Source organism: Vigna unguiculata, chromosome 11 (genome assembly GCF_037176805.1).
Source record: "Vigna unguiculata cultivar grain cowpea cultivar isolate G323 ecotype 2 chromosome 11, ASM3717680v1, whole genome shotgun sequence".
In the NCBI taxonomy this organism is placed as follows: Eukaryota; Viridiplantae; Streptophyta; class Magnoliopsida; order Fabales; family Fabaceae; genus Vigna; species Vigna unguiculata.
In genome coordinates, this window is record NC_140802.1 from 33,364,834 (window position 1) to 33,391,105 (window position 26,272).

Sequence of the window (26,272 nt, forward strand, 5' to 3'; positions counted from 1 at the left end):
GACGAAGCGTTTCCTCCATTGTTCAACCATTGTTTTCAAAGGTTGCAGTTCTACGAAGGACGGGGTTTGTAGGAGATTGGAGGTATGACGATTTTTTTTCTATTTGTTGTCTTAGGGTTTGTTTTAGTGTTTAACAGAACCAAAGTTTTGATTTTTTGCATTTGAAGTAGATGATTGTTCATTGTTGGATTTACTTTGGATGTGAAATTAGTCGAAGTTGAAGTAGAAGTAACTTTCTAATCAACCAAGTACTAGTTTTCTGAATAGGTTGATTAAATCTGTCTTATTTTTTGTGTGATGACCTGTGTGCAAATAAGTGATGACCTGTGCTGCATTTTTTGCAATAATGTGATTTGACTCAATTTTTTGAACTCATACTATAGGAGTCAATACGTGTTTTTGGGGTGATTCACTTTGGTTAATATGTGTTGATTTGTAATAATTTCTTTCATGTGGTTTCATACCCAAGTGGGTTAAACATGTCTGATTTGTTGGTGATGACTTGTGTGCACCCAAGTGATGACTTGTGCTGCATTTTTTGCAATCATGTGGTATCACTCAATTTTTTGAACTTTCATATTATACTAGTCAATAATTGATTATGGGGTGATTCACTTTGGATAATCTGAGTTCATTTGTAATTATCTCGTTGACGTGGTTTCGTAGCCAAGTTGATTACACTTGTATGATGTATGGGTGATGACCTGTTTGCTCACAAGTGATGATCTGTGTTGAATTGTTTGGAAGCATGTGGTAAGACTCAATACTTGTTTATGGGATGATTAGCTTTGGGTAAACTGTGTTCATTTGTAATAATGTCTATCATGTGGTTTCATACTCAGGTTGATTAAACTTGTCTGATTTTTTGGTGAAAACTTGTGTCCACACAAGTGATGACCTCTGTTGCATTTTTGCAAGCATGTTATCAATCAATTTTTTTTATCTTTCTTGTTATACCAGTCAATACTTGTTTATGAGGTGATTTACTTTGGTGCATCTGATCAAGTTTCAGTTATATGTGCTCCTTTGTAGATATGTGTTTGGATGGTGTTTGGAGGTGGACAACGCATTGGAAATAAATTGTCCTTTGTTGATTGTTTAATGTCTTCAATTTTTAGGCTATTTATTTTTAACTTTTGTTTTTTTGTTGTTAATTTTAATTTTCATGATACTACGTGTTTGGAAGGATCTACTACATGTATGATATTAAACTTATTTTATCACTTTGATATCCATGTAATTCACTATCAGTTCAACAACAAAAGTTGATGATCTTAGTCCACACCTCCTATTTGATATCCATGTAATTCACTGTCAGTTAAACTTATTATATGATTATCTATGTACTATTAACTGTTAATCACTGATAAAGATTTTGCACACCTTGAAAATTTTTAATCTATGAAAAAGGATTTAGTATGAATCTCACTTACAGTCAATCATATAAATAGAGTAAAATATAATGTAGGATACTGCCCATGATGAAGGTATGGGGAAATTGTGGTACAAGTGGAACATAACGTACATGCCAACACTCACAATAATAAATGTTTATCAATCAAGTATTAAGTGCTGACCTACAATAGAAATTTTGCACACCTTCCAAATTCGTGGTCTCTGCTAACATATATTCAACGAATAAAAACCTTACCAAAGTAGGTGTGTGATAATTGATAAAAGAGCAAAAACATCATAACTCTGATAATTTTAAATACTTAATGAAATATAACACCTTAATTGCGTATATGAAACATATTGAACAACAACAAACTATGTGTGGGATAATTCATCCACAACTCCAACATGATATTCTTCTTATCTGTATTCAAATTATATGATAACTCAAGAACTATTAAGTAGTGATCTGGTCCAAAAATTTTACACATGTACAAAAAATCTGGCATGAAATTAGAGTAAACTTTTTTTGAACAACATCAATTTTGGTATGGGCTATTTAGTTTGCAAGTTGTGCATCACATATTATATATTAATCAGGTGTGTTATAATTGGTAAAACATTGAAGACATGATAACTCTCAGATTTTTAAATGTAGATCAATCATATATTAAGTGTTGACCTGTGAACAACATCTTGCACATAATTACTTATTTGTGATCTGTGTGGTAACCAATATTACTAAATTTCTGACCACATACATATTAACTGTTCACCTGCTATAAACTTTATTTGCACTCAATGAAAATTAGGATGAACAACATTCAGCTATAACTTCACATAAACCACTCAGAATTTCATAAATCAATCACTAAGCCAAACAAAAAAATTGTCATAAATCACTTCCACAAAGTCTAAACATAAAAAATACCAAAGCTAGCAATATAAATCCTAACTACAACAAACACAATGGTTTTCTAAATCAACTACTTATGGCGCTTGCTCCTACTAAATGTTGCAAAAGGAGTTCTTATTGCCATACTCTTGACACGCATCCGAGGACCATCCCTTCGTCGCACATACATGTTGCTCTGTTCGGATTCTTGTGCTTCCTGATTTGGAAAATGAACTTCTTCCACATGACCCCTCTCACCAAAATCGCCAAATTCAACAAAGCCCTTGAGGTGGTTGGAATTAGGTGTTTGCGAATCACCAACACTTGGTTCACCCAACTTAGAAAACTTCAGTTTGCCCTCGTGATGCTGGCGTTGGTTCTTCCTCTCAATCATCATTGCATTCAAGTCTACAAAGTTCTTTTTGCAATTCCCCTAACACACTTTCTTGATGTTCAACAGCTTTAATTAAGTCAACTATTTTAGTACCCTTATTTCGACATCCATATACCTCAAAACCTTCTTTAACGAAGGAATTGGTCAGCTCTTCTACAGAGGCAGCAACATCTGCAACAACCTGAAACAATTCACAACAACCTTCAATAAGTATAAATGACACATTTAAAAAAAAACCGTACAACAAAATACCCAACTTACAATGTTATTTGTCAAACTCCTTTTAATTACATTGTCCCCTGCTTTCATTTCCATCCAATGCAAGATTCTGGGAAACTTGGTCGTGCGCTGACAATCCTTTAAATTCGGAATCAAAAAATGGTTAAAAGACCATAACTGCCACAATTGTAATCAAAATCAGTCAAAACTCACAAACAAATATTTTAAAGTGATCAAACAAGTTTGAAATTAATTTAACATACACTACTTGTAACAAATAAACACATCCAGCTACATGGAAGTGTTTGGTACTTTGTTTCTCCTTCAAGAACAATTTAGCTTCACAAATACTGCCAACCAAATACTCATACACCACTCGACCCCAATTAAATTTCCCAATACTACCAAGGTCATCAACTACCACTCATGCACAAAAGACTTATCACATATGCAAAAAATGCAGCAGAGGTCAACACTTGAGTGCACACAAGTCATCACCAACAAATCAGACATGTTTAATCCACTTGGGTATGAAACCACATGAAAGAAATAATTACAAATCAATACATATTACCCATACTTAATCACCCCATAATCGACTATTGACTATTATGACATGAAAGATCAAAAAATTGAGTCATACCACATGCTTCCAAAAAATTCAACACAGATCATCACTTGTGAGCAAACAGGTCATCACCCATACATCATACAAGTGTAATCAACTTGGCTACGAAACCACATCAAAGAGATAATTACAAATGAACTCAGATTATCCAAAGTGAATCACCCAATAATCATTTATTGACTAATATAATATGGAAGTTCAAAAAATTGAGTGATACCACATGATTGCAAAAAATGCAGCACAGGTCATCACTTGGGTGCACACAAGTCATCACCAACAAATCAGACATGTTTAACCCACTTGGGTATGAAACCACATGAAAGAAATTATTACAAATCAACACATATTACCCAAAGTGAATCACCCCATAATCAACTATTGGTTGCTATAGTATGAGTTCAAAAAATTGAGTCAAACCACATTATTGCAAAAAATGCAGCACAAGTCATCACTTGTGAGCAAACAGGTCATCACAAAAAAATAAGACAGTTTTGATCAACCTAGTCAGAAAACTAGTATTCATGCACCTATCAAAGCACCAAAATCACAGAAACGAAAAAATAACCCAAACTTACCAACCTCCGCCTGAATCGAACAACGGAAAACACCAAAAACCCCTTTTTCTTCTTCGATTATAGTGTTGTGGTCATTCACCTGTACAAGATAGATGTTAAATTTGCCTTTAAAGAATGACTCAGTCGACTATGCAACCAAAAACAAAAAAAAAATATCAGTTCCTTAACCAAAAAACCCACAACGACGATTTCAAAAAAAAAAAACCACAAAACTGTTGGCATATTAGAGAACGAAAAAAAAATAGACCTACGAACCACGATGTTGAATCGAACAATGGAAAGCAACAAAAACCCTAACTCTGCGAGGTTCGTCTTCTCCCTTCTTCTTCGATTTCACTACAACACACGTCTTCTCCCTTTTTCTCCATTCTTCCTTTCTCCTTTCTTCCTTTTCCCTTTCTTTCTTTCTTTTCCCTTTCTTTGTTTTTGCTTGCTCTGCGCAAAGAAAACCTACTTTCTCACCCTCTCAATTTTCACGCCCACACCCACTCTCCAAAACGTCTTTCTATAAAAGAAGTTTTAATAAAAAATATAAAAGCCACGTCTGAATGTAAAATGGTTTTATAAAATTAATTTTAATTTAAAAAATAAAATCCACCTGTGCATGCCACCTCATGGAGTCAAATAAGGGGTCAGAATATGGAGTCAGTTTATCAATTTCCTAAAAAATATATATTATAATTAGATTTGAAGATTCTAAGCTTTCGTTTGGTAATGCATTAACAATTTTCCTGTACAGTTGATAAAGCTTTCAAAGTTCCATTTTTTATTGGTCAGCTTTTCCAACACGCACAATCCTCTTGAGAGGTGAGAGGTAGTTTGGCAGTATGGTACATGGAAGCATCTGCGTTTGACAAACAATTTGTCCATAACAGCACAACAAGACTCTAATTACTAAGTATCTACAAGAAAGAGGTGCTTCGAGATTTAAGTTGGAAACTGAAAAACTAATTTAGAATTCAACGTTAACATGCCTATATAAACACCACAAACGATCCTCAATACCACTCCACAGCACATCTTTCACACACTTCCCTCAGCAACAAATACAGAAGCAAGTCACCATGGTTGCAAAAAATCAATTCTATCATATTTCACTGACATTGCTGTTCTGCATGGGATTCTGGGGTTTCCAAGTCACATGTCGCACTCTCCAAGATGTCTCCATGTATGAGAGGCATGAAGAATGGATGAGTCGTTATGGCATAGTGTACAAGGACCCTCAGGAAAGGGAAAAGCGTTTCAGAATATTCAAACAAAATGTGAAATACATCGAAGCCTCCAACAATGCTGCCAATAAACCTTACCAGCTAGGCACTAATCAATTTGCAGACCTCACCAACGAGGAGTTCGTAGCACGCAGAAATAGGTTCAAGGGCCACATGTGTTCCTCAATCATAAGATCAACCACTTTTAAATATGAAAATGTGACTGCAGTTCCTACCACAGTGGACTGGAGGCAAAAGGGTGCAGTAACACCCGTGAAGAACCAAGGTCAATGTGGTAAGCAAATGCTTCATTCTTCATTCACATTTCCAAGTCAAATTATAAACCCAATCATTATCTAACTATTAATTTATCTTGTAGGATGTTGTTGGGCGTTTTCCGCGGTTGCAGCAACTGAAGGAATTCATGCACTGACTACCGGAAAATTGATCTCTTTATCTGAACAAGAACTTGTTGATTGTGACACAAAAGGTGTGGACCAAGGTTGTGAGGGTGGTTTTATGGATGATGCTTTCAAATTCATCATTAAAAATCATGGACTGAACACTGAAGCCAATTACCCCTACAAGGGTGTTGATGGAAAATGCAATGCAAAGGCAGAAGCCATCGATGCTGCAACTATTACTGGCTACGAAGATGTCCCTGTTAACAACGAAAACGCCCTTCAGAAAGCTGTTGCCAATCAACCCGTATCTGTAGCCATTGATGCCAGTGGGTCAGACTTTCAATTTTACAAGAGTGGTGTCTTCACTGGATCTTGTGGAACTGAGTTGGATCACGGTGTCACTGCTGTAGGATATGGTATTAGTAATGATGGGGGCAAGTATTGGTTAGTTAAAAACTCGTGGGGAACAGAGTGGGGTGAAGAAGGCTACATTAGGATGCAAAGAGGTGTGGCTGCTCAAGAAGGACTCTGTGGCATAGCTATGATGGCATCTTATCCTACTGCATAATAATAAAATTTGAACACTATTATCTCTAAACTATGTTCTGTTGTGTATAACAGTGTGTTCTCTCATGAATCATTGTATTTGGACATATCACCAATGATGAAATGAAAACTATCTTGTGACTAAACATGTTAATTATGATGGTTCATAATTCATATCCGCTTTACTTTAACATGTGTAATTGTAACTAAGACTAATCTAGCGCGCGTTCAATCGTGATATAAAAGGGGACACTTTCCTCCCTCATTCTGTTTAGAAAGAATGGCAGAAGAATTACCATCCGCGATTCCGCAATCACAAGGAAGCTCCATGAAGAAACGGCCTTCGAAGAAAGACAAACTGTGGCTGGAGGACTATCTCCATCTCCTTCATTCTCACCAAACGCTTCACCTAACAATCAATCAACTTAACCAGGTTCCATTCATTCTGTGCATTTTTCAATTCTCATTTTCATTGTCAATTTTCTTTCGATACTCTGCATTTCATTGTTATTTTTTCTTCTTCCCACTACCACAGGTCATCCGCATTCACGGCTTCAAGAAAATCCACCACGCTCCCAAGGTTCTTTTCTCTATCAAGCTAACCTTGAGTTCCTTTCGGTTACTAACAATTTTTGCGGGAAAACGTTGACTATTTTCACCGTTTTCTCCTTAGTTTTTTATTCCTCAATTTCTTTTAAATTCAATGCGCTTTAAAATTAGAAGTTCTAGATTGCCTTGGTAGTTTAGGTCTCTGTCCGCAAATCTTCGAACAACAGAAGATAATTATCGAATAGGTTTTCGTTTTGAGAAATTGCAAAAATGTATCTCGATTCCATGAGCAGAAGGTGCTGGTGGAGGCGGTGGAGGCGGTGGATCTTGTGGATGTGCCGCGTTCTACCCTACGTGACAGCGTGTCGGCGTTTGCGGCGGTGGCACTGGAGGACGTGTTGGCGGATTTGGCAGAGCTGAAATGGCAAGAGTGCTGCGTAACCTCCGTCGAGAGAATCAGTTTCTCCGAAGGCAAGAGCGTGCTGCCTGCTTCCTCCGATGAGAGCTTCCGAGTCACAAGCAAGTCGAAGAGGATGGACGAAATCCGTGACCTAATCCCTGAAGATTTCCGGAGAAGCCTGAAACCGGCAAAAATGGTGCCGAAGCGTAAGAGGAGTAAGGTTCCCGCTCTCGACTCTGTTGCCTCAACTGTAGATTCCGCTTCTCTCGCATCCTGCTGAGTCATTGTATGAAATTGATCCATATATGAGTAAAACGTTAAATAGGAGAATGGATACGACACTAGATATGAATGAGTTCCAATGTCAGGATATTCTAAACGTGTCTCACCAAAATGGCAAGTGTTTTCCCTTTGAACTATTAGCCTGTCATTGCCATTTTACTTGCTTTCTATCTTCCACATTCTTTAGTAAAGCTTAGAAGTCAAAATAGTATGCAAGTATTTTAATACATATCATATGAACAAAGCATCACGTCTTTCATTTGCAAATATCTACATATTACAAATACGTATAATCTTCTGCGTATGAAAGTTACTCGTCAGAAAAAGGCAGCAAAATTGAAGTTGTAGATATAAACACCAGGATGACATGATTCTCACACTCGTACATAAAATAAATATGATATTACAATACTAGCTAATTACGTAGTAGTCGATGAACATATCTCACAATTGGACACATTCAGTTTAGATATTCTTAGTCGTTCAGTTTGGTACGTTATCATCTTTTTTTCTCATTACACTGCATGTATGTTTTTCCTATAAAAGGCTTCCTTCCTATGCCGTAGTCGATCAGGCATCAATTTCAGTTAAATATAGTGTGAAAGAAATAAAAGAGAAGAGGATATAGATTCACTCTTATTAATGTTTCAGTATCAGCCCATTATATAGATGGACTTAAGCATGTGGTAAAGAAAAAAAAAAACTAATTGCTAACCAATCCAGATGTAAACGTAACAGAATGTCACATACTAAAACAGAATCACCAAAAGCAAAACAAAATAACCAAAAGTTAAATATTATGCACGTTTACATCCCCCGCAAGTTGGAATGGATGTTGATCATTCCAAGCTTGGAAACAAGATATCGAAACGGTCCTGGAGCGAGAGGTTTTGTGAGGAGATCTACAGTTTGGTCCTTGGAAGGAATAGGCATGAGGTGAATAAGTTTGGACTGAACTTTCTTACGTATCAAGTGGCAATCCAGTTCGATGTGTTTGGTTCTTTCATGGAAGACTGGATTTGCTGCTATGTGAAGAGTCGATTGACTATCACAGTAAAGAACTACTTAACGTGTGAGAGAAATGCCAAAATCATGTAGAAGATATACCAGCCATAGAGCTTCATAACTTGCTTGAGCTAAAGCTCTATATTCGGCCTCAGACGAAGATCTAGATATAGTAGCTTGCTTTTTTGATTTCCAAGAAACCAATGCGGATCCAAGGAAGAAACAAAAGCCAGTGATAGAGCGTCTTGTGTCTAGGTAAGCCCCCCAGCCCAAGTCAGAGAAACCAGTAAGGTGAAGAGAGGACTGAGTGGGAAAAAAGAGAACTTGTGCAGGATTTCCTTTGATGTACCGAAGAACGTGAAGAGCGGCTTGTAAATGAATGGAAGACGGTTGGCTGAGAAATTGACTAAGTTTGCTAACAACAAAGCTAATGTCAGGCTTGGAATTTGTCAAATAGACCAATCTGCCAAGAAGTCTTCTATAAATAGATGCATCGAGAATTGAAGATCCAACAGCCATAGAAAGCGTAAGAGAGTAATCCATTGGTGTTGAAATAGGTTTGGAGGCCAACAAACCAGTATCTTGTAGAAGGTCCAATGCATATTTGCGTTGATTAAGGGAAATGCCTTTAGAAGATCTTGCAATTTCAAAACCTAAGAAAAACCGCAAGGGGCCAAGGTTTTTTATGCCAAATCTGTTATCTAATAGGGATTTGAGTTGAGTGATCTCAGATAGATTATTCCCTGCAAGGGAACCTTGACGAAGGGCATAGATCTCTTCTTGAATATCAGATATACGAAAAACATCACCCTGATAATAGTGTTTGCATAAAACATGCCAAATCTCAGAAGCAATGTCAATCCAACAAACACTTGGAGCAATAGGGGTATCTAGAGAATTAACCAGCCATGACATAACAATGGAATTGCAATGATCCCATGGGCCAAATAAGTCAGAAGTAGGGGGTGGGCGAGGAAAAGTGCCATTGACGAACTGAAGCTTGTTCTTCGAACGTAGAGTAGTGGAAACGTCACGTGACCAAGAATGATAATTGGAGCCATCCAATTTTATCGAAACAAAAGGGATTCCAGGGTTGTCACCACTGGTAATGAGGAAGCGACAAAGAAACAAAATCACTGGAACCTGAAATGGCTCGATGATACCATGTGAAAGAAATAAAAGAGAAGAGGATATAAATTCAGAGTGATGAAAGAAACTGTATTATTCACTCTCATTAATGTTTCAACATCAGCCCATTATATAGATGGACTTAAGCATGTGGTAAAGAAAAAAAAAACTAATTGCTAACCAATCTAGCTATAAATGTAATAGAATGCCATATACTAAAACAGAATCACCAAAAGCAAAACAGAATAACCAAAAGCTAAATATTATGCACGTTGACATATAGTGAGAGGAACGAATTATATCCTTTCATCTCTTCCGTGTAACGGAAAATTTTGTAGAGATCATATTTTCTATTATTTTAATAATGAAAATGATATTTTAACCTTGTTTTTTTTACTATGTTTTTACATTACATATGTGTCATTTAAATATTTTTTTCAACTTTTTTTATCATTGGTGACGTGTGTTATTGGGGTCAAAACTTTTCCACTGATGCAGAACTATGTAATTCAAAATTGGTGAACATAGGGTATCCTCTTCGTTTGTGTTTTGTCTGCATTGGCGCGTGTTTGAGTGTGGTAGCGTCTTCGTTTAGAAATTGCAATCATTGATGTTTTCTTCCATTTGTTGGTTTTGGTAATATATTCGTCTTCCTTGAGAAATTGTAAACATTAGCTAGTTATTGTTCTAGGGTATTAAGTTGTTTGTGAAATTGGAAGAATTGACCTATTGTTTGAGTGTGTGTTTCATCTCCCTTTTTCACATTTTTTGTTTGATTTTTGGTGAGTATGGTATGAGTGCACTATTGGCTGGTTAATATTAGGTCTGAATTTTTTCCATTGGTTAATATTTGTGTTTATTGTGTTCTACAATTGGAGTAGAAGAATGGTGAGTAAAGGTGATGAAATTGGTGAATGTAGTGAGGAGAAGAAGGTATGTGCGTTTGTCCAAATTTACGAAAACTTGGAAAATTCAATAATTACACAAACCATGTTAAAGGTACTTGGTATGGACCATAGTAAGTAGGTTCTATAAATACAATTCATTACAACTTCCACTTACATCTTGTACAACCTATTCACCTTCTACCTTGTACCTCATACAGAAATATGGTGCAATTAAAGAAAAAAAAGATCTACATTAATAACTTCTAACTTCTAACAAATAAGCCATAGTCTTCAAGCACTCTTTGCCGTTGGATGTTTTCTCCATCAAGTATCTAATCATAAATGTATTTTTGCCTAATATGCTGAAGTTGTTCCTGCACAATGAAATCTTCTTGAGCCATAGTAGAACAAATTCGTTGTCACAATAGAAAACCACAAAATAAACCAAATTTGGCCTTAAAAAAACTCTGCTAAAATCATATATGCACACTGATATACTACAATATTTAGACGTCCAAAATTCATTCAATATATTCAATGACATTATAGAAACCAAGTACACAACAAACACACATGTTTGGTTGAATCGAAGTTTTTTCATATTTTACTTCAAATTTTGGCTTCAAGTCATCACTACAATTCAACAACATCTAAAAAAAATATTCCAAGTACAACACAATACTAATTGCACACACAAACATACTATATCAAAAATTACTATGTAAACTTCAAATGTAGAGTTATCAAAATGGGCCACTTGTTCTGACCGACCACGGGTTGACCCCTTAATGAGCCAACCCAACCTAACTTATTTATTAACGAGCCAAAAAAATTTAAACCCGACCTGGCCCACCACGGGTTGGCTCACTAACTCACTTAATTAAAAAAAAAAATTTTTATTCACAAAGAAACTAAATTGTAATTCTAACTATAATCTAAATAAACTTCAATACATTCCAAAACGATATTAAATTGCAAATACAAACCAAAATTACAAAAATAAAATTATTATCAAACGAATTACAAACAACCCAATTCAACCTAAATGCAAAGCCCATCATATTAAAAAAAAAACACTTATGTGATCCTTTACCTACGGGTTAATTGCCAATTCGACTCACCACAAGTTTAACTAGGGTGAGTCGAGTTCTTAGTGGGTCGTGTCAAAAATTAACCTGTACTGGAATTTATAAAAAAAAATTAACCTAACCCGACCCAAAGCCCACAAGTTGTAACCCATTTTGATAGGTCTATTCAAATGCTTACCATAACATTATCTATCCTTTTGCGATAACCTCTTGAATATCCTAGTGAATTGAGTATGACAAACTCTATTATTGGACGCTTCAAAACATAACACCACCAATAGTTATCATGGACAATTGGGGCAAACAACTACAAATCCAAAAGTTTATTAACACAAAAATTATGGAAATAATTAATGAACAATAATGTATTCAAAATTGAACAAAGATAAATAATGAAGAGAGATAATCAATATAGAGAAAACTGCATTCAAGATATCCTGTAAGGTAAACATTCTTGGACGAAAGTAGGCATTGTAGTTATGCAATGTCCATTCATATGTGTTGACCTTTTTCTTTCGTGAGTCATGAAGGACATGGGTTTGCAATTAAAATGGAACATAGTGATTTGTTATCGAGACATGACTAAGTAATTTAAACCAGTACTCATACTGTATATAAAGAACTGCATGTAATCCTCTTGACATGGCCATACATTCGTCGTTCGTTGTACATCATGGTGCTTACAGTAAGAGCACAACCTACATACACTCACAATTATTACTAAATTCTTACAACACAAAAACATAAAAAATAATTTAGTATAAATTTTTTTACCATGTTGTCATTCTTCTTAGTTAGCCCAAAACCCCAAACACTCTTGGGTCCCCAATATTTGCCTATTTTTTTCGGCGGCAACCCTATAAAATAAACAAATAACTTACAATTACATGTGTTGGATTCATAAAAAAATTGACAACTTAAATTGACAACAAAATTTATTACCTATAAGGAAGACTGAAATAAGTCCTATACAACATAAATAAGTCCACACTCATTGAAGTTCTTTGCGGCTGGCCTGAAACGAATGAAATGACAGCTTGAAGTGGATAAATGACTTCACATAGACCAACATCAGCTTCAACATTCAAATGAGAACATTTACGACAATCTTCTTCTTAAAATCGGTCAACACCAGCTGCGACATCATGTTCAAAATTATCTTCCCCAACTTTTGGCTATAGTGGATGACCTGACCATGGAAGCTTTTCATCTAGCACTATCATCCGCCATTTTCATGTGATATATGAGCCTTTCGTATCTTTTCACTTTGTTCATCAAATCTTCATTCATCATGAACTTATCATCATCATTTGCTTCTTTAGACTCTCCTCCGTCCTGAAGATTCAATGTTGCACAAATAAGTTCATTAGGCAAATCCTTTTCTCTTAAACACCAATCCCAAAAACCTAAAACCATAGAAGATATAAAAACTATTGTTATCACATGGTAAACACAAAAATTTCAATAAATTTACAAAAATGACGCTTTATTACTTGGTTGTTAGAAGATGGGCTCAATACTTGTTGACCTTAACTTGACATTAGGCAAACTTAATATTCTTGAAAATAAAAGTTCTTTATTAGGGGTAGACAAACGAAGACGTTCAACGACCCAAAGCTACAACAAATAATGTTTTCAATTAAATCAGTATAAATAAAACCAAATAGAAATTGAGCATAATATATACAAATAATTACCTACAACATTGCAACTGACCCACTAAGGCATATCTCCTACTGCCCTAGTGCCAAAAAGGCATAATTTAAGATGTTAACCAAAATATTGTGCACAACTTTGTCCTAATTTTATTTTGACAGACTATCTATATTGTCTAATACTGTACAAGGAATATTACATACATTTTTTGAATTTCTAAGAAAGTAAAGAATGAACAAACAAACTAATACATACAAATGGCATCCATTGTCTACATCACCATAGTTGGCATCCCCGCAGTCACCTTCCTTGGTCGAGACCCACCAGCAACCCTAGGACCAACTTGACAAATGGGCAATGGAATGGGCTTCCTTTATCTCACATATCTCACTCTCTCCTTCACCTCAATGATAATCAGGTTTTTTATTCACCTTCCTTCCTTTTAAATTCCTAAGTTTTTCCATTTTCCCCTTATATTTTTTTTCCTATTTACTCCCCCATTCACCATTTGGCCAAAAGGAACTCCTACCGCTAGTAATCGAAGGGAGGATGAGAACAATGTCGTTGTTGATGTCGAAGATGATGAGGAACCACTTCATATCCCCACACGCATTTGCAACAGAGGACTTCCATTCTATGTTTTGGTCGTCATCGATTTCCAAGTGAGTCTCCTTCACATTTTCAATGTCACCAGAAAAATCTTCCTTACCAATCTCTGATCTGAATTGAAACTCTTGTTTCTTATGAAATCGTACCGAATAATACGATGGAGAAGGAGGGTCCTAACGTGATTATTCAAGTATGTCATGGAAGTGATAGAGGTGCACGGCCAAGAGAAGAAGAAGAAGAATAACAAGCAGAAGCTAAAGAGTAAAGAGAAAGCGAAAAAGTTGTATTCAAAAATTTCACAATTACAAAACAAAGGGAAAAGCCCTAAAATACATCCTAGCCAACAAAAGGGTCTTGAACAGGAAAGGCCAAACACTCACAAACAGAAAAATGACTAAAACGTGGTGCTTGAGCCAAAGACCCTTGGAACCAAGACAGCTTACGCTATTAAGTTTTCCAGAACTGCCTCTTCAATTATTTGTTATTTTACTAATTGATTGTTTTCCTGTTATCATGTGTCCTCGTGTTTTGTTGAATTGTGTGTATTGTTGGGTTACTTTTTAGTTTCTTTTTTGTTTATTGAATGATTGGTCTAGAATGATAGAGTGGAAATATATGAAGCGTAGTGGAAGAAGAAAAGCAGGAGAAAGTATAACTGGTCTGGTTTTGTCAATTCTTGGTCATGTTGCAGGTGAGGTGATACTTCTCTTTTTGAATCATATTGCGTAGTAGCTAATTGGTGCCCTTGGGTACATGATATACCCTAAAATTATGTAGAATGTGATAGAGTAGCTAAAAAGATTAGGTCTTAATGCTATTTTTTTATCCATACTTTTCATAAGAAAAAGTCTTAAAGTGTTAGTATAATGTGTTCAATTATATGCTACTGTAAGACCGGAGAAAATTAATTAATTAAATAAATAATTACTTAGTAAATATGGGTAGTGTAAGCCTTTATGGCATTTAATACTAAATTTTATGATGTAGAAAAATATTAGGTCAAACGGTTGAAAGTACTTGATGGTTATAAGATGACTTGGGTTTGAGTCTAGTGTGTATCCTTTTGTGTGTTATTTAATTTATTATTATTTTAATAATAATGGGTTTGATCATGATGAGTGATAATATAATCGTAGAATTATACAAATTATCATGAAACATGTATTGGTTTAATTGGTTGTGCATTTGCTTTGAAATTGGAGGGTTGTGTGTTCAAATCTTGCTAAACATGAATTAAGCTTTGTTTTGCTAAAATTTCTTTTGGCATGAATGAGAGGGATCAAGAAACCCTAGAGATGGAAAGGTTAGAAAACCATCTCATAATCTATAACTTCTATAACTATATATAAAGAGGATTCCCTCTTTTGTGTCCACATTTCATAATTCCAACTTTACCCTTTACAATATAATGATTTGTTAAATTTTTAAAAATTAACCGTTACTTTTATAAGTTTTTATAAAATTATTTACTTATCTCATTCTTCTTTCTTCTCCTATTCATCAACAATTATTTTCTCATATTTTTTCCATACATTTTAATTTATTTTTGATAAATATAATTTTATTTTGTTTATTAACTTAATAACATTACAATATCATCTATTACTAATATAATATCATGCATATTAAAAAAATGCGTAAACACAGGTGCGTATTACTAATATAATATCATACATATTAAAAAAAATGCATACACACAAGCGCGATGGCGCCTGTGTTTATGCTAGTCGTTTATGAATGGCAATTAAAGTCATTTCAATGCCAATCTCGTTTTTTTGCCATAAACCACAATTAAGACATAGTTAGGGGTCTAATTAAGAGTGTTAGAGGATGTTTTGGTGTCTACCATTGTTGAACACTGTGAGGAGAGAAAATTCAAAGTGAATCACGGTGCTAGTGAGTGAAGAGGAGAGTTGAACTACGGGGGAACAAAGGAAGGTTTTTGGATCAAAAAGCTAACGCAAGAAATCTCTATTTGAGCAAGGAGACCAAGTTAGGGGAGCTGGACCACATTAATTTTATGTTTAAGATTAACTGCATGATGTATAACATGATTATGTATGATTCTTCTTTGCCTTTACTTGAATTTTGTGTTTCTAGAAATTTTTCAGAAACCTCCTGGCGGGCCTTCAAAGCTGTCAGGCGACTTATGCCTTTATTTTGTGAAATTCTAGGTTCTTGTGAGGCGACGCATCTATGCTCCAAGTTTTTCTAGGTTTTTGAATGAATAGCCTGGCAGTGATGAACAACCGCTAGGCGACGCAAGCACAGTGACTCGATTTTGACGTTTTTGTATGTTCTGGTGAATTCTGATCGGGGAAGAAGGGAGCTTTATCTATCAATTGATTATTGGATACTAGAAATTGGGCAATTGTTGTTAATTGAGGTTGATTTGATAAAATTGTATAAATGCTCTTTTAGGTTTTGGAAATTTGTGGATTTGATGTCATGAGGTTAAATGGTGGTTGAATTGCATTAAAATATGTTAATGAATGTTTTTAGGTTGTGAAATTATATAACTGTAAGGAGAATCACATGCAAAGTCGTAGAAATATGCAAAGAAAGGAAACTAGGAATGTTGATTGTTTTCGAAGGTGCAGAGAAATTCTGGGTTGTACCCAGAATTGTATGCATCACTTGCCGTCACTTGAATTACCGTCAGGCACCAGCATAGTGAATCCTACATTGTGTGGCTGTGAGATGCGATGAGGGTTTGGGGACTCAATTGTGATATTTTAATTATGCCAATGGAATAGGAAATTTTGAGCAGAGGAAGAATGGAGAAGAAAATATATGAAAGCTATTATGAATCTGTGAGTGCATTATAAATGGGAGAAATTGTGATATTAAACACAGTCTAGGATAGTAATTAAACCGATTTTAGGAAATGGATTGGCAGCAGCATGAGATTGAGGAGTTTGTGGCATCTTTTGGGTGGCCAAGTTGTCATGGTTCAATTCAAGTAGGAAAAACGTGGTACAATGTGGCAAGAGTGATTTAGTTGTGTTTAGAAAGGAGAGGGCATGGTGGATCAATAAATAATGAAAGGATGAGTATGAATACTTGGGATTTCATATGTGATTAATTTAATGAATAGATGTACATGGAAATGAGTTATGATAGTTGTAATGAGTGTGATAATCAATATTTAGGACTGTGATGTAGCGCCTAGCGTGCAACTGCGTCTGGACCTAAACAAAACAAGTACTACTTGAGTACTGATGTAGCGCCTAGCGATGGGATTGGGACAACCAGGCGATAGTTGCGACTTTAGAGGGTAATAGTGACGGGTGGCGCCTAGTGGTGAGTGTCGTTCTACCAGGCGATACTTGTATAAGTAGTGACTGTAGAGGCGCTTGGCGCTTGGCGGCAAGTGTGTTGCCCTAGGTGGTCTAGAGATGAGTTTTGCCTGGCGGCTCTAGAGCTGCGCCAAGCAATAACATAGAGGCAAAATGCCTATTTAGTTTTGGTGATACCTTAAATGTGGGCTTGCGAGAGTGTTCCTAGAGTTGTGGCTTGAAACGTATCCCTTGAGTTGTGGCTCTAGATAGGGGTTAAACACGTGGTATTCCTTGAGTCGTGGCTCGGGTTGGCAAGTGTTGCCGGTGTGAGTGTGCGAGTTATGGCTCGTAGAGACAGGTCCAAAAGATTATCCTCCTCGGTAGTAGCCGACGAGTTTGCTAGTCTTGTCACGTTACGAACTATGTTCGTATTGGGAACTCGACTTGATATTACGGTGTGTGGTCCATAGCAGGTTTCTCGCACGTGTTCTACAAGTTGTGGCTTATAGGTGTGACAATAAGGCTTCTTGAGGTATTACCCAAAGATGTAGAGCATAGACAACATGGTAGTGGCCATGTGGTGTGGAATCAAAGGAGAGAGTTCCTTTGATGTGTGTGAGCTTATATATTTGAATTATATATATGTTTTATACTGTTAGCTCACCCTATCTATTTGTGTTTGGCGATGATCATGTATTGCGTTACACATGAGCAGATGGTGTTGCAGGTGGATCTGGTGAAACATAAAGCCGAAACGGGATTAGATTGGGAGAAAAGTTTTATCAGAGTTTTTATTATGTTTTTGAATAATTTGTAAACATTTATACTATCAGAATTGGATATTGTATGTGAGTTTTATAAAGTGTGGATTTGAGTTGTTTTTACAATTAAATAAATGTTTTAAATTTCCTACATTTTTGGGAAATGAAGTTATGATAAATGTCGTTTGTCTTTTATTTTGTTTATTTTATTTTAAACTAGTAATATTCCAAATAATAGGGATCACTAGTGCAGGGAAGGAAAATGACAACGATTATTTCCAGCTTTTGGCTTCGGGTCCGCAACTGCTGCATATACGACCGAGGTAAAAAGCTAGTATTTTATGCCTCAGTTACAACCTGAGGCATATTTAATCTTTACTGCCTCGGTTCTCGCACAACCGAGGCCTAATGAGCATCAGAAATTCAAAAAAAAACACGCAGTGGCACCGGAAGAACCTCCTGGAGGTGCGTGTAGTGGCGGTGCAGGTAGACTAAACAAAATCGCAGTGGACGTTGGTGATGGTTGCTCGAAGAACACGCAGCGGCTCCGGTGGTAGTGCACGGCTCCTCCACGGTGCAACGACGGTGGTGGTTGGTCAAAGAAGAAGAAGAAGAAGAAGCCGCGGTGGTGCGATGCAGGCGACGAAACGATGGCCTGGAGCGTCGCAGGTGTGCGGGATGGTGGGAGCTGTGCGTCAGAGGTGTGCGGGACGGTGGTGCAGAGTTGCGCTGGTCGTCGGAAAAGGGCGGCGCGGTGCGGTGCAGGCGACGAAATGCTGGCCTGGAGCGTCGGAGGTGTGCGGGATGGTGGGAGCTGTGCGTCAGAGGTGTGCTGGACGGTGGGAGCTGTGCGGGACAGTGGCGCTGGTCGTCGGAGATGATGAAGGCTGGCTGGAGATGGTGAAGCTCGCAGAGAAATCGAAGAAGATGTCGCTGCACAATGAAGAAATTGGGGTTTTTTAACCCTACGAAGGGATACTGCCTCGGTTATTCGAAACTGAGGCATATTGTACCCTTACTGCCTCGGGTGGGCGCTTGACCGAGGCCTATTGTGTCGCTACTGCCTCGGTTATTAGAGAACCGAGGCATATTGCTTCAGTAAAAAAAAAATTCAAATTATGGGTCAACGCGTGAGTCAAAATTTTTTTTTAGCCATATGCCTCGGTTAGTATGATAATCGAGGCATAAAAGATGAATTTAGTTACGAAACTGCCACTGCGTGCTTATATGCAGCGGGTTCGTAGGAACCGAGGCATATACTGCGATGTAAATGCTCCAAAATGCACTAATGGATTTAGATATTTTTTTATTTTTAAATATAATGTGCTCAATTGTATAATGTGCTTAGAGCTTCGGCCTGTACTATTTTATCATTCAACTTTCATTTCTACTACCGTAGAACATAAAATGTATTTGTTTTTCCCTGGAAGTCTTTTGACTTAAACCATCATTCATAATTATCCTCTTTTGTAGATAGAATATGAAGCATCTTGTATACAAGTTGGGGCTGGGAACATGCACACATACGCTGCACCTTGGAATTAGGAAACGGAAACTTTGATTTATATTGTGGTGCTTCAAGCCTAAAGTATTGTACTAGGCCATTTCAATAATATTCTACGATCTTGCGGGTCTTCTTTCCTTTCTCTTGTCTTGACAAATGTTATATCATATGAGTTGCACATGTGAGATGCGGTTTCTTTCCTTAATGTTACCCTTCTTGCACACACATAAAATAGTATGATCGTGACATGTTTTACAGGAAAAAATATAGCTTGAACAACATAAAACAAAGCTATTTTTGGCCAAAGGTTTTTAAATGTTCTAACTTCCAATATTTAAGATAGTTTAGCATTTTACTATTTTACTTGTATGATTTATTCTGTTTACAAAGGTCTACTAATGTTAGAATTTGGCCTTTTAATCTTTGACACTTTTTCTTGTTAATTCTTCTTGTTATAGTTTATCAATGTCTTGAAGGAGGAGTTGTTGCTATTTTGCAATCTCATCTACATAAAGATGTATGTCAACTTTTACACTCCACTCTTTTCTTCTAGTTAGGTCTTCAATTTATCTAGGTATGCATATATAAAACTACTTCAACTTTTATATCTTTTTATGTAAGGATGAGTCATTTTACACAATGAGTTGCGCATGCAATGTTGATCGAGTCCATCTTGTACCTTCTACCACTATGTCAAAATTGTCAATATATAACATTTTTTTTGCTAATAGATAGTACTTTTTATGCGTTATCTATTAGAGCAATGTCTATTAATAGAGAGCGTTTGCCAAAAAAGCACTATCTAATAACGTCTTATAAACAACGCTTATGTATTTTTCAAAAGACAACACTTTCTATAGAAAACCCTGTCTATCAGTGTTCTTATAGAGAACGTTTGGAAACATAAGTGTTGTTTATATATATTCTTTAAAAACATAAATAATCTATAGACAACGTTTTCTCAAACAAACGCCATGTATTGGTTCAATTATATATATTTTTTGTATAATTTATTTACCTTTTCATTCATTCCTTCTTATTTTAGTGTTATCTCTACAGAAAACATTTATGACAACGATAACAAAAATTAAAAAGTTATCAAATGTGATTCAAAAACATATACATGCATTATCAAATTAAACATCTAACCCAAAATGGTCGAAGAAGCCAACCAATATCAAGCCACAAATGAGTAACAAATGACTTGTTCCCTTTTTTTCCTTTTGTGTAATTTTTTTTTTTTGCGATTTGGGTTATTGTTTTACATTTTGTTGATGTTTTTATTGTCTCTTGTGTTTTTTATTGTCTCTTATAGCTCTTGGAAATATGGGTACCGTTGCATTGCATAATCTTCTATTGTCATTCGCTTTTCACGCTCTCAGGTTCTTAATTCTTATACTTTCCTATGATTTTGTAGTCTGTTATGTATTAGTTTTATGTTATATATATGTGGTTAATTATTTGCTTAAATATGTTGTTTGATTTTCTTACATTTTAGTTAGCCTTAGTTTTCCATTTGAGATTCAATACGAAAATTATGTATTGTTTGCGAGTTTTCATTTTGAAGAAGCTATATTTTTTTAAAAAGTTAATATAAGGGGATACAATACTAATAATTTATATGTATTGAATCTTGAGTTGTCCAGTTGGACAGTTTAAGAAAGATTAATCACTTTCTAGTAGTTTATTAATGCATATATATTTCAATATACATATCTTAAAATTCATGAATATTTTGTCAATTGTGTTTTGCATTGAGCTTCGGGTGCATATTTGATTGTGGTTGATAATCACATTTATTTCGTGTATCTTGAAGATCAATGCGAAATGCTGGCAAAATTTCGTGAAATTCAATATATGTTTTTTAAAAGTAATATGTACCAATAAAATAAAGAAAGTGAATCTTCTTGAATGGGATATGGTCACACCTTGATTACACAAGCGACATGAGCATTCATTCAATCATTACTGAAATTGTTCACGCAATTTTAGTATATATACATATGGATCGAGATTGGATTAATTCACTGCACATCAATGCTGAATATGAGAACAGAGTAGAAGAATTTATACAATTTGCGCAACGTTATGAGGGTATAAGTGATTATGAGGTGAAATTTAGATGTCTTTGTGTCAACTATTTGAATGGAAGAAAGTTAAATGCAACTCAAGTTAGGGAACATCTTATTTGTGATGGTTTCCTTAAAAGTTATACAATATGGACATGACATTGCGTATTAATAGATTTTCCAACTATTTCCCAAACTAAACATGTTGTCACTTCCACTATTGAAGAGCGATGGGAAGAGCGAGTGGAAGAAGACAATATGGAGGACATGATACGGGATGTTGGCGCAGAAGCTTTTGCACAAGCGTATGTGTATGAGACGATGTATGTTGATGCAGAAACTCTGTTGTATGTCAGTTCAACTAAGTTCACGCGGTTGTCAACGATTTTAATACTTATGAATTTGAAAGTGACCAATGGGTGGATGGATAAAAGTTTCATAGAATTGCTCGTGCTCTTGAATGAAATGCTTCTCGAGGGAAATACTCTATCCACTCAAAATTATGATGCCAAGAAAATTCTTTGTTCGATGGTTATGGAGTATAAAAGGATACATACATGTCCTAATGATTCCAAATTATACAGAAAAGAATTTGAAGATTTAGTGATATGTTCAAAGTGTGGGTCATCATGGTACAAGTAGAAAAGAAATAGCAGAGATAATGGTCAAATAGAAAAAGGAAGGATCTACTTTGAAAGTAGTATGGTACCTTCCAATTGTGCCCAAACTTAAACGTTTGTATGCAAATCCTAAAGACGCTAAAAACCTTAGATGGAAAAATATGTGACAAGGAATTTCCCAAATGAGAGAAGATGTGACAGATTGCTTCGTCATCCAGCTGATTCAATGCAATGGAAAAATATTGATAAGGAATTTCCACGTCATCTGAGTGAATGGGCCAACATTAGAGGCCTAGGAATGGCATTTTTGTAATTATGCAGCTCATAATAGCATTTTTGTAAATATGAGTGGCAAGGGTGATGGGACCACAAAAATTAGGTCTTCTTGCATGGAGGCAGCCGCATTCTTCCTCTTCCATATTCTCTCCAAACTCCATTTTTAATGTTTTAAGCTTTGGAAGGTGACCCATGGAGGCACAAGCTAATTTTTCACGTTTTTCATTCGTTTTTCACGTTTTATGAGTCTTGGACAGCACATTGAACTTGTATTCACGTTTTCTACACCTTAGGTAACATTTATATTGAAGTATTCTCATTTTTTGTTGTTGTTTTCGTTGTTGCCCCTTTCTTTCCTTGCACATTTTCGATTTCTGCATCAATTTAGGTTTTCTTCATCAATTTGCACTCATTTGGATGGTTGAATCAAAATTTATGTTGGACCCTAATTCAGATTCCATGAGGAACTAAGTTTATGTGTTGATTCTTTGTAGATAATGGATTGAAACCTTGAGATTAGTGTTTTGTTTGGTGGAGTTATGTTAATCACTCAATTCTGAATTTATATTTGGGTTTAAATGAAGAAACCATTCTGTTTTTGCTTAATTTGCAGAGTGGAATCATTATGTGTTCATGCTTAGTGAACTGTAGCAGATTCATGGATGAGTGCTTTGCTTAATTGCACTTAAGTTCGAGTTAATTTGCGGTTAGTAGTTAATTTGGGTTCCATGAGAGTTAATATAACCATTTTCAGTTGTAATCCGTGATTGGTGGATGTTCATTTGAAGCAAGGAATCAATGCTGCTTTTACATTGATTTTACACGTCTGCATTTAAGTTTTCAATTGTGTGTTGCATCCGCAAATCTGTCTGCCAACCCCCCTTGTGTTATTATGTTATATTGGTGTGTTGATCTGGAAATTGAAGCTTTGAACAAGAACATTGAAATTAGGGTTTGAAGCGGTGTGTTGATTGGTGTTTTATTTACCGACAGAAAAATTCGTCGATAAAATTCGTCGATAATTCAAATTTGAAGCGGGAATTTTCTCGCCCAAATCTCACCTTATAAGAAGACGGGAATAAGAAGAAAAGAAGAAAAAGAAAGAGAAGAAGAAGAAGAAGAGAAGGAGGAGAAGGAGAAGAAGAAGAAGGAGAAAAAGGAGAAGAAGAAGGAGAAGAAGAAGAAGAGGAAGAAGGAGAAGATGAAGGAGAAGAAGGAGAAGAAAAAGAAGAAAGCGGATTTCTCGACAACCCAGATGGGTCGGGCTGACCCGACTACCCAATCGGATTGGTTAGACCCGATGACCCACCTGGGCTGGACCGGCTGGGAAACCCATACAGGCTAGGTCGGCCTGATGATCTAGAGGCCTGACGACCCATACTGGACAATTGTACCGTCAAGTTCGTCAATATGGCCCGGTCCAGCCCGTCTAGGTCATTGGCCCAGCTTGGCCCCACTAGGTCGTCAAGTCTGCCTGGCCCATTTGGTTCGTTGAGCCCGTTTGTGTCATCGGGCCTGCCTTACCAGTTTGTGTCATTGGGTTGGCCCGACCCAGCTAGGTTTTTGGGTCAGTCGGGCATGCCTAAGTCATTTGGGTCCGGCATGCCTAAGTCGTTCGGGGTCATCGAATCTACCCATGCGGAACGTCAAGTCCGCCCAGCCTAGTTGGGTCATCAAACCCGCTTGGCCCATCTTGGTCGTCGGGCCCGCCCGACTTGTCTTGGTCATTGAGCCCGTCCGATTCGTCTTGGTCATCAAGCCCGCCCGACCCGTCTAGATCATCTAACCCGTTTGACAACTCTACCAGAGAGTCTAGAATGTGAGGTTGAGTGAGAAGAATTTCAAATTTCACCTATTTTGAGGGTATTTGAATTTCTACTAATTTAGCTAATTGAAATCCTTCAAAACAATGCTTGCATTTGAAATGCTTTATAATTTCTCTATCTAAACAAAACATTTCATTACAAAGAAATCTAAATTCTTCAAAAAAAAAAAATGAATTGCTTCATTAAAATACTTTATCCAAACTCACTCTTAACTTCTTTCTCTAGAATATAAATCGTCTGCCTTTGCCTCAGAATAGTTGCATCCTTTTCGTCATCACCATCTTCAATGCACCATTTAAAGAAATTACACCCATAAGAAGCTTCACTCCCACCCTGTTATTAAAAAAAAACACAACAAAAAATTACTTTACTATGCAACTAGATGCAAACACAAACATAAACTTATCTAAACAAAACACCATATGCTTGACCTTGAAATTAGGGCATCCTCAAAATTGTCTCCCACCATTCTTATTGGTTCTAGCCGTTCTCAATATAGTTGTCACTCCGTAATTGCATGTGGATGCTTCACCCAAGCCTCTACAACCACCACTATTATAGGACAAGGTCTGATTTCGCATCACCTATGAATTGCGAGAGCAAGAAGAAGATGAATATTCGCTTGACATTTCTTCACCGTCTACAAAAACAGTTTCAGCAGAAGAAGAGAAAAACACAAATTAGGACACTCTCCACAAAATAGGGCACTTTATTTTTTATCATGAAAAAGGGAATTCCAAGTCATTTTATCACATTTCTGCCATGTCTTTGTTGCACAGTGCCACCTCAACAGAAGTCATATGTGTAACATCCCTAGGGAATATTACTAAAAAAATAAATATTAAAATAAATAATTTCATTAAATAATCATCTCGATAAAAATCCCAACGCGGGAAAAGTTCGTTTCATTAAGTTAGCGCGCCAAAACTCATAGCCAATTCATAAAGTGTTACAAGTTCCCAAAAATGGCATTTAAAACATAAATTACAATTTAATAAAATCCTAGCACTACTCCCATGCTAGCCCTCACTCCGCCATCTGAGCATCCTCAGCACCACCTGTATCAACATCTGCTCCCGTGTAACGAATTACACGATCATCGCCACACACAAACAGAAAGGGTGAGCTGAGAAAATAAAATAATAAGCATGTAATCACAGGATAGATCATTTACCCATCTTAGTCATTAACTATAAATCTTGGCCAAGACCCTAACCCCAAGACTTAACAGTCTTCAAGTCATACAATTGGTTAGCCTTGGACTCGGGAATCTGATGCTCACACGAACCTGCCCGCTCGTGGTCCTGCCTCTACGAACCTCCCCGCTCGTAGTCCTGCTCTACGGACCTACCCGCCCGTAGTCCAACACATGTGATCCACCAGCCCCCGTACCTCCCCGCACGTGGCATCTCTCAACGTGAGCACGGAACATACGAACCTCCCCGCTCGTATCCCCACGTGAGAGTAACTTGATATGAACCTCCCCGCTCATATCATCACATGTCACACCATCCATGAACCTACCCGCTCATGGCACAGCATCTCCCGATCCAAGCAAAGCATCAGTTTCAGTTAAAAACAGCACACCAAAATACACAGAACACAGCGTTTCCGCCTGGCCAGACCCACACGCCGCCAGGCGAAATTACTCCAGACCGCCTGGCGGTATTCACCTTCCGCCAGGCGCCAGCGTTCTCCCAGACCCCACTGTTTTCTCGTCACCGCCTGGCGGAGCACACCTTGCCGCCAGGCGCCTCTCAGTGCAGACCCTCCCACGCTAGGGCTATCGCCTGGCGGCTATTAGTAGACCGCCAGGCGCCATACCAGAACAACATTTTTCTGGTTTATGACACTCCAGTTAATCCAGTTTACCATTTAAATCCCTTCCATAGATCACATAAGAACCCCACTCTCAACCCTCACATAGGCGAACCTACCATTATCATAGGTAAACAAATACAGGTACCTCACCCCGATCAATCCCCTCATTTAATAACATAGTCCACAATTTAATAGCCTCAACTACATTCCCAATTATACCCCACTGTATTAAGTCATCCTTCACTC

The 26,272-nt window shown here is 36.8% G+C and overlaps 2 protein-coding genes across 2 annotated transcripts; both read left to right on the forward strand.

Annotated features, from left to right (window-relative positions):
* Positions 1-5,052: 5,052 nt before the first annotated feature.
* Positions 5,053-6,389, forward strand: LOC114170557 (senescence-specific cysteine protease SAG39-like). The gene is made up of 2 exons (XM_028056061.2): positions 5,053-5,609; positions 5,694-6,389. The coding sequence occupies exons 1-2, from the start codon at positions 5,171-5,173 to the stop codon at positions 6,284-6,286; spliced, it is 1,032 nt and encodes a 343-aa protein (XP_027911862.1). The 5' UTR covers positions 5,053-5,170; the 3' UTR covers positions 6,287-6,389.
* A 155-nt stretch (positions 6,390-6,544) lies between these two features.
* LOC114170307 (uncharacterized) lies at positions 6,545-7,648 on the forward strand. The gene is made up of 2 exons (XM_085668463.1): positions 6,545-6,844; positions 7,107-7,648. Exons 1-2 carry the CDS (start codon positions 6,545-6,547, stop codon positions 7,491-7,493), a joined length of 687 nt encoding a protein of 228 aa, XP_085524589.1. The 3' UTR covers positions 7,494-7,648.
* Positions 7,649-26,272: the final 18,624 nt, after the last annotated feature.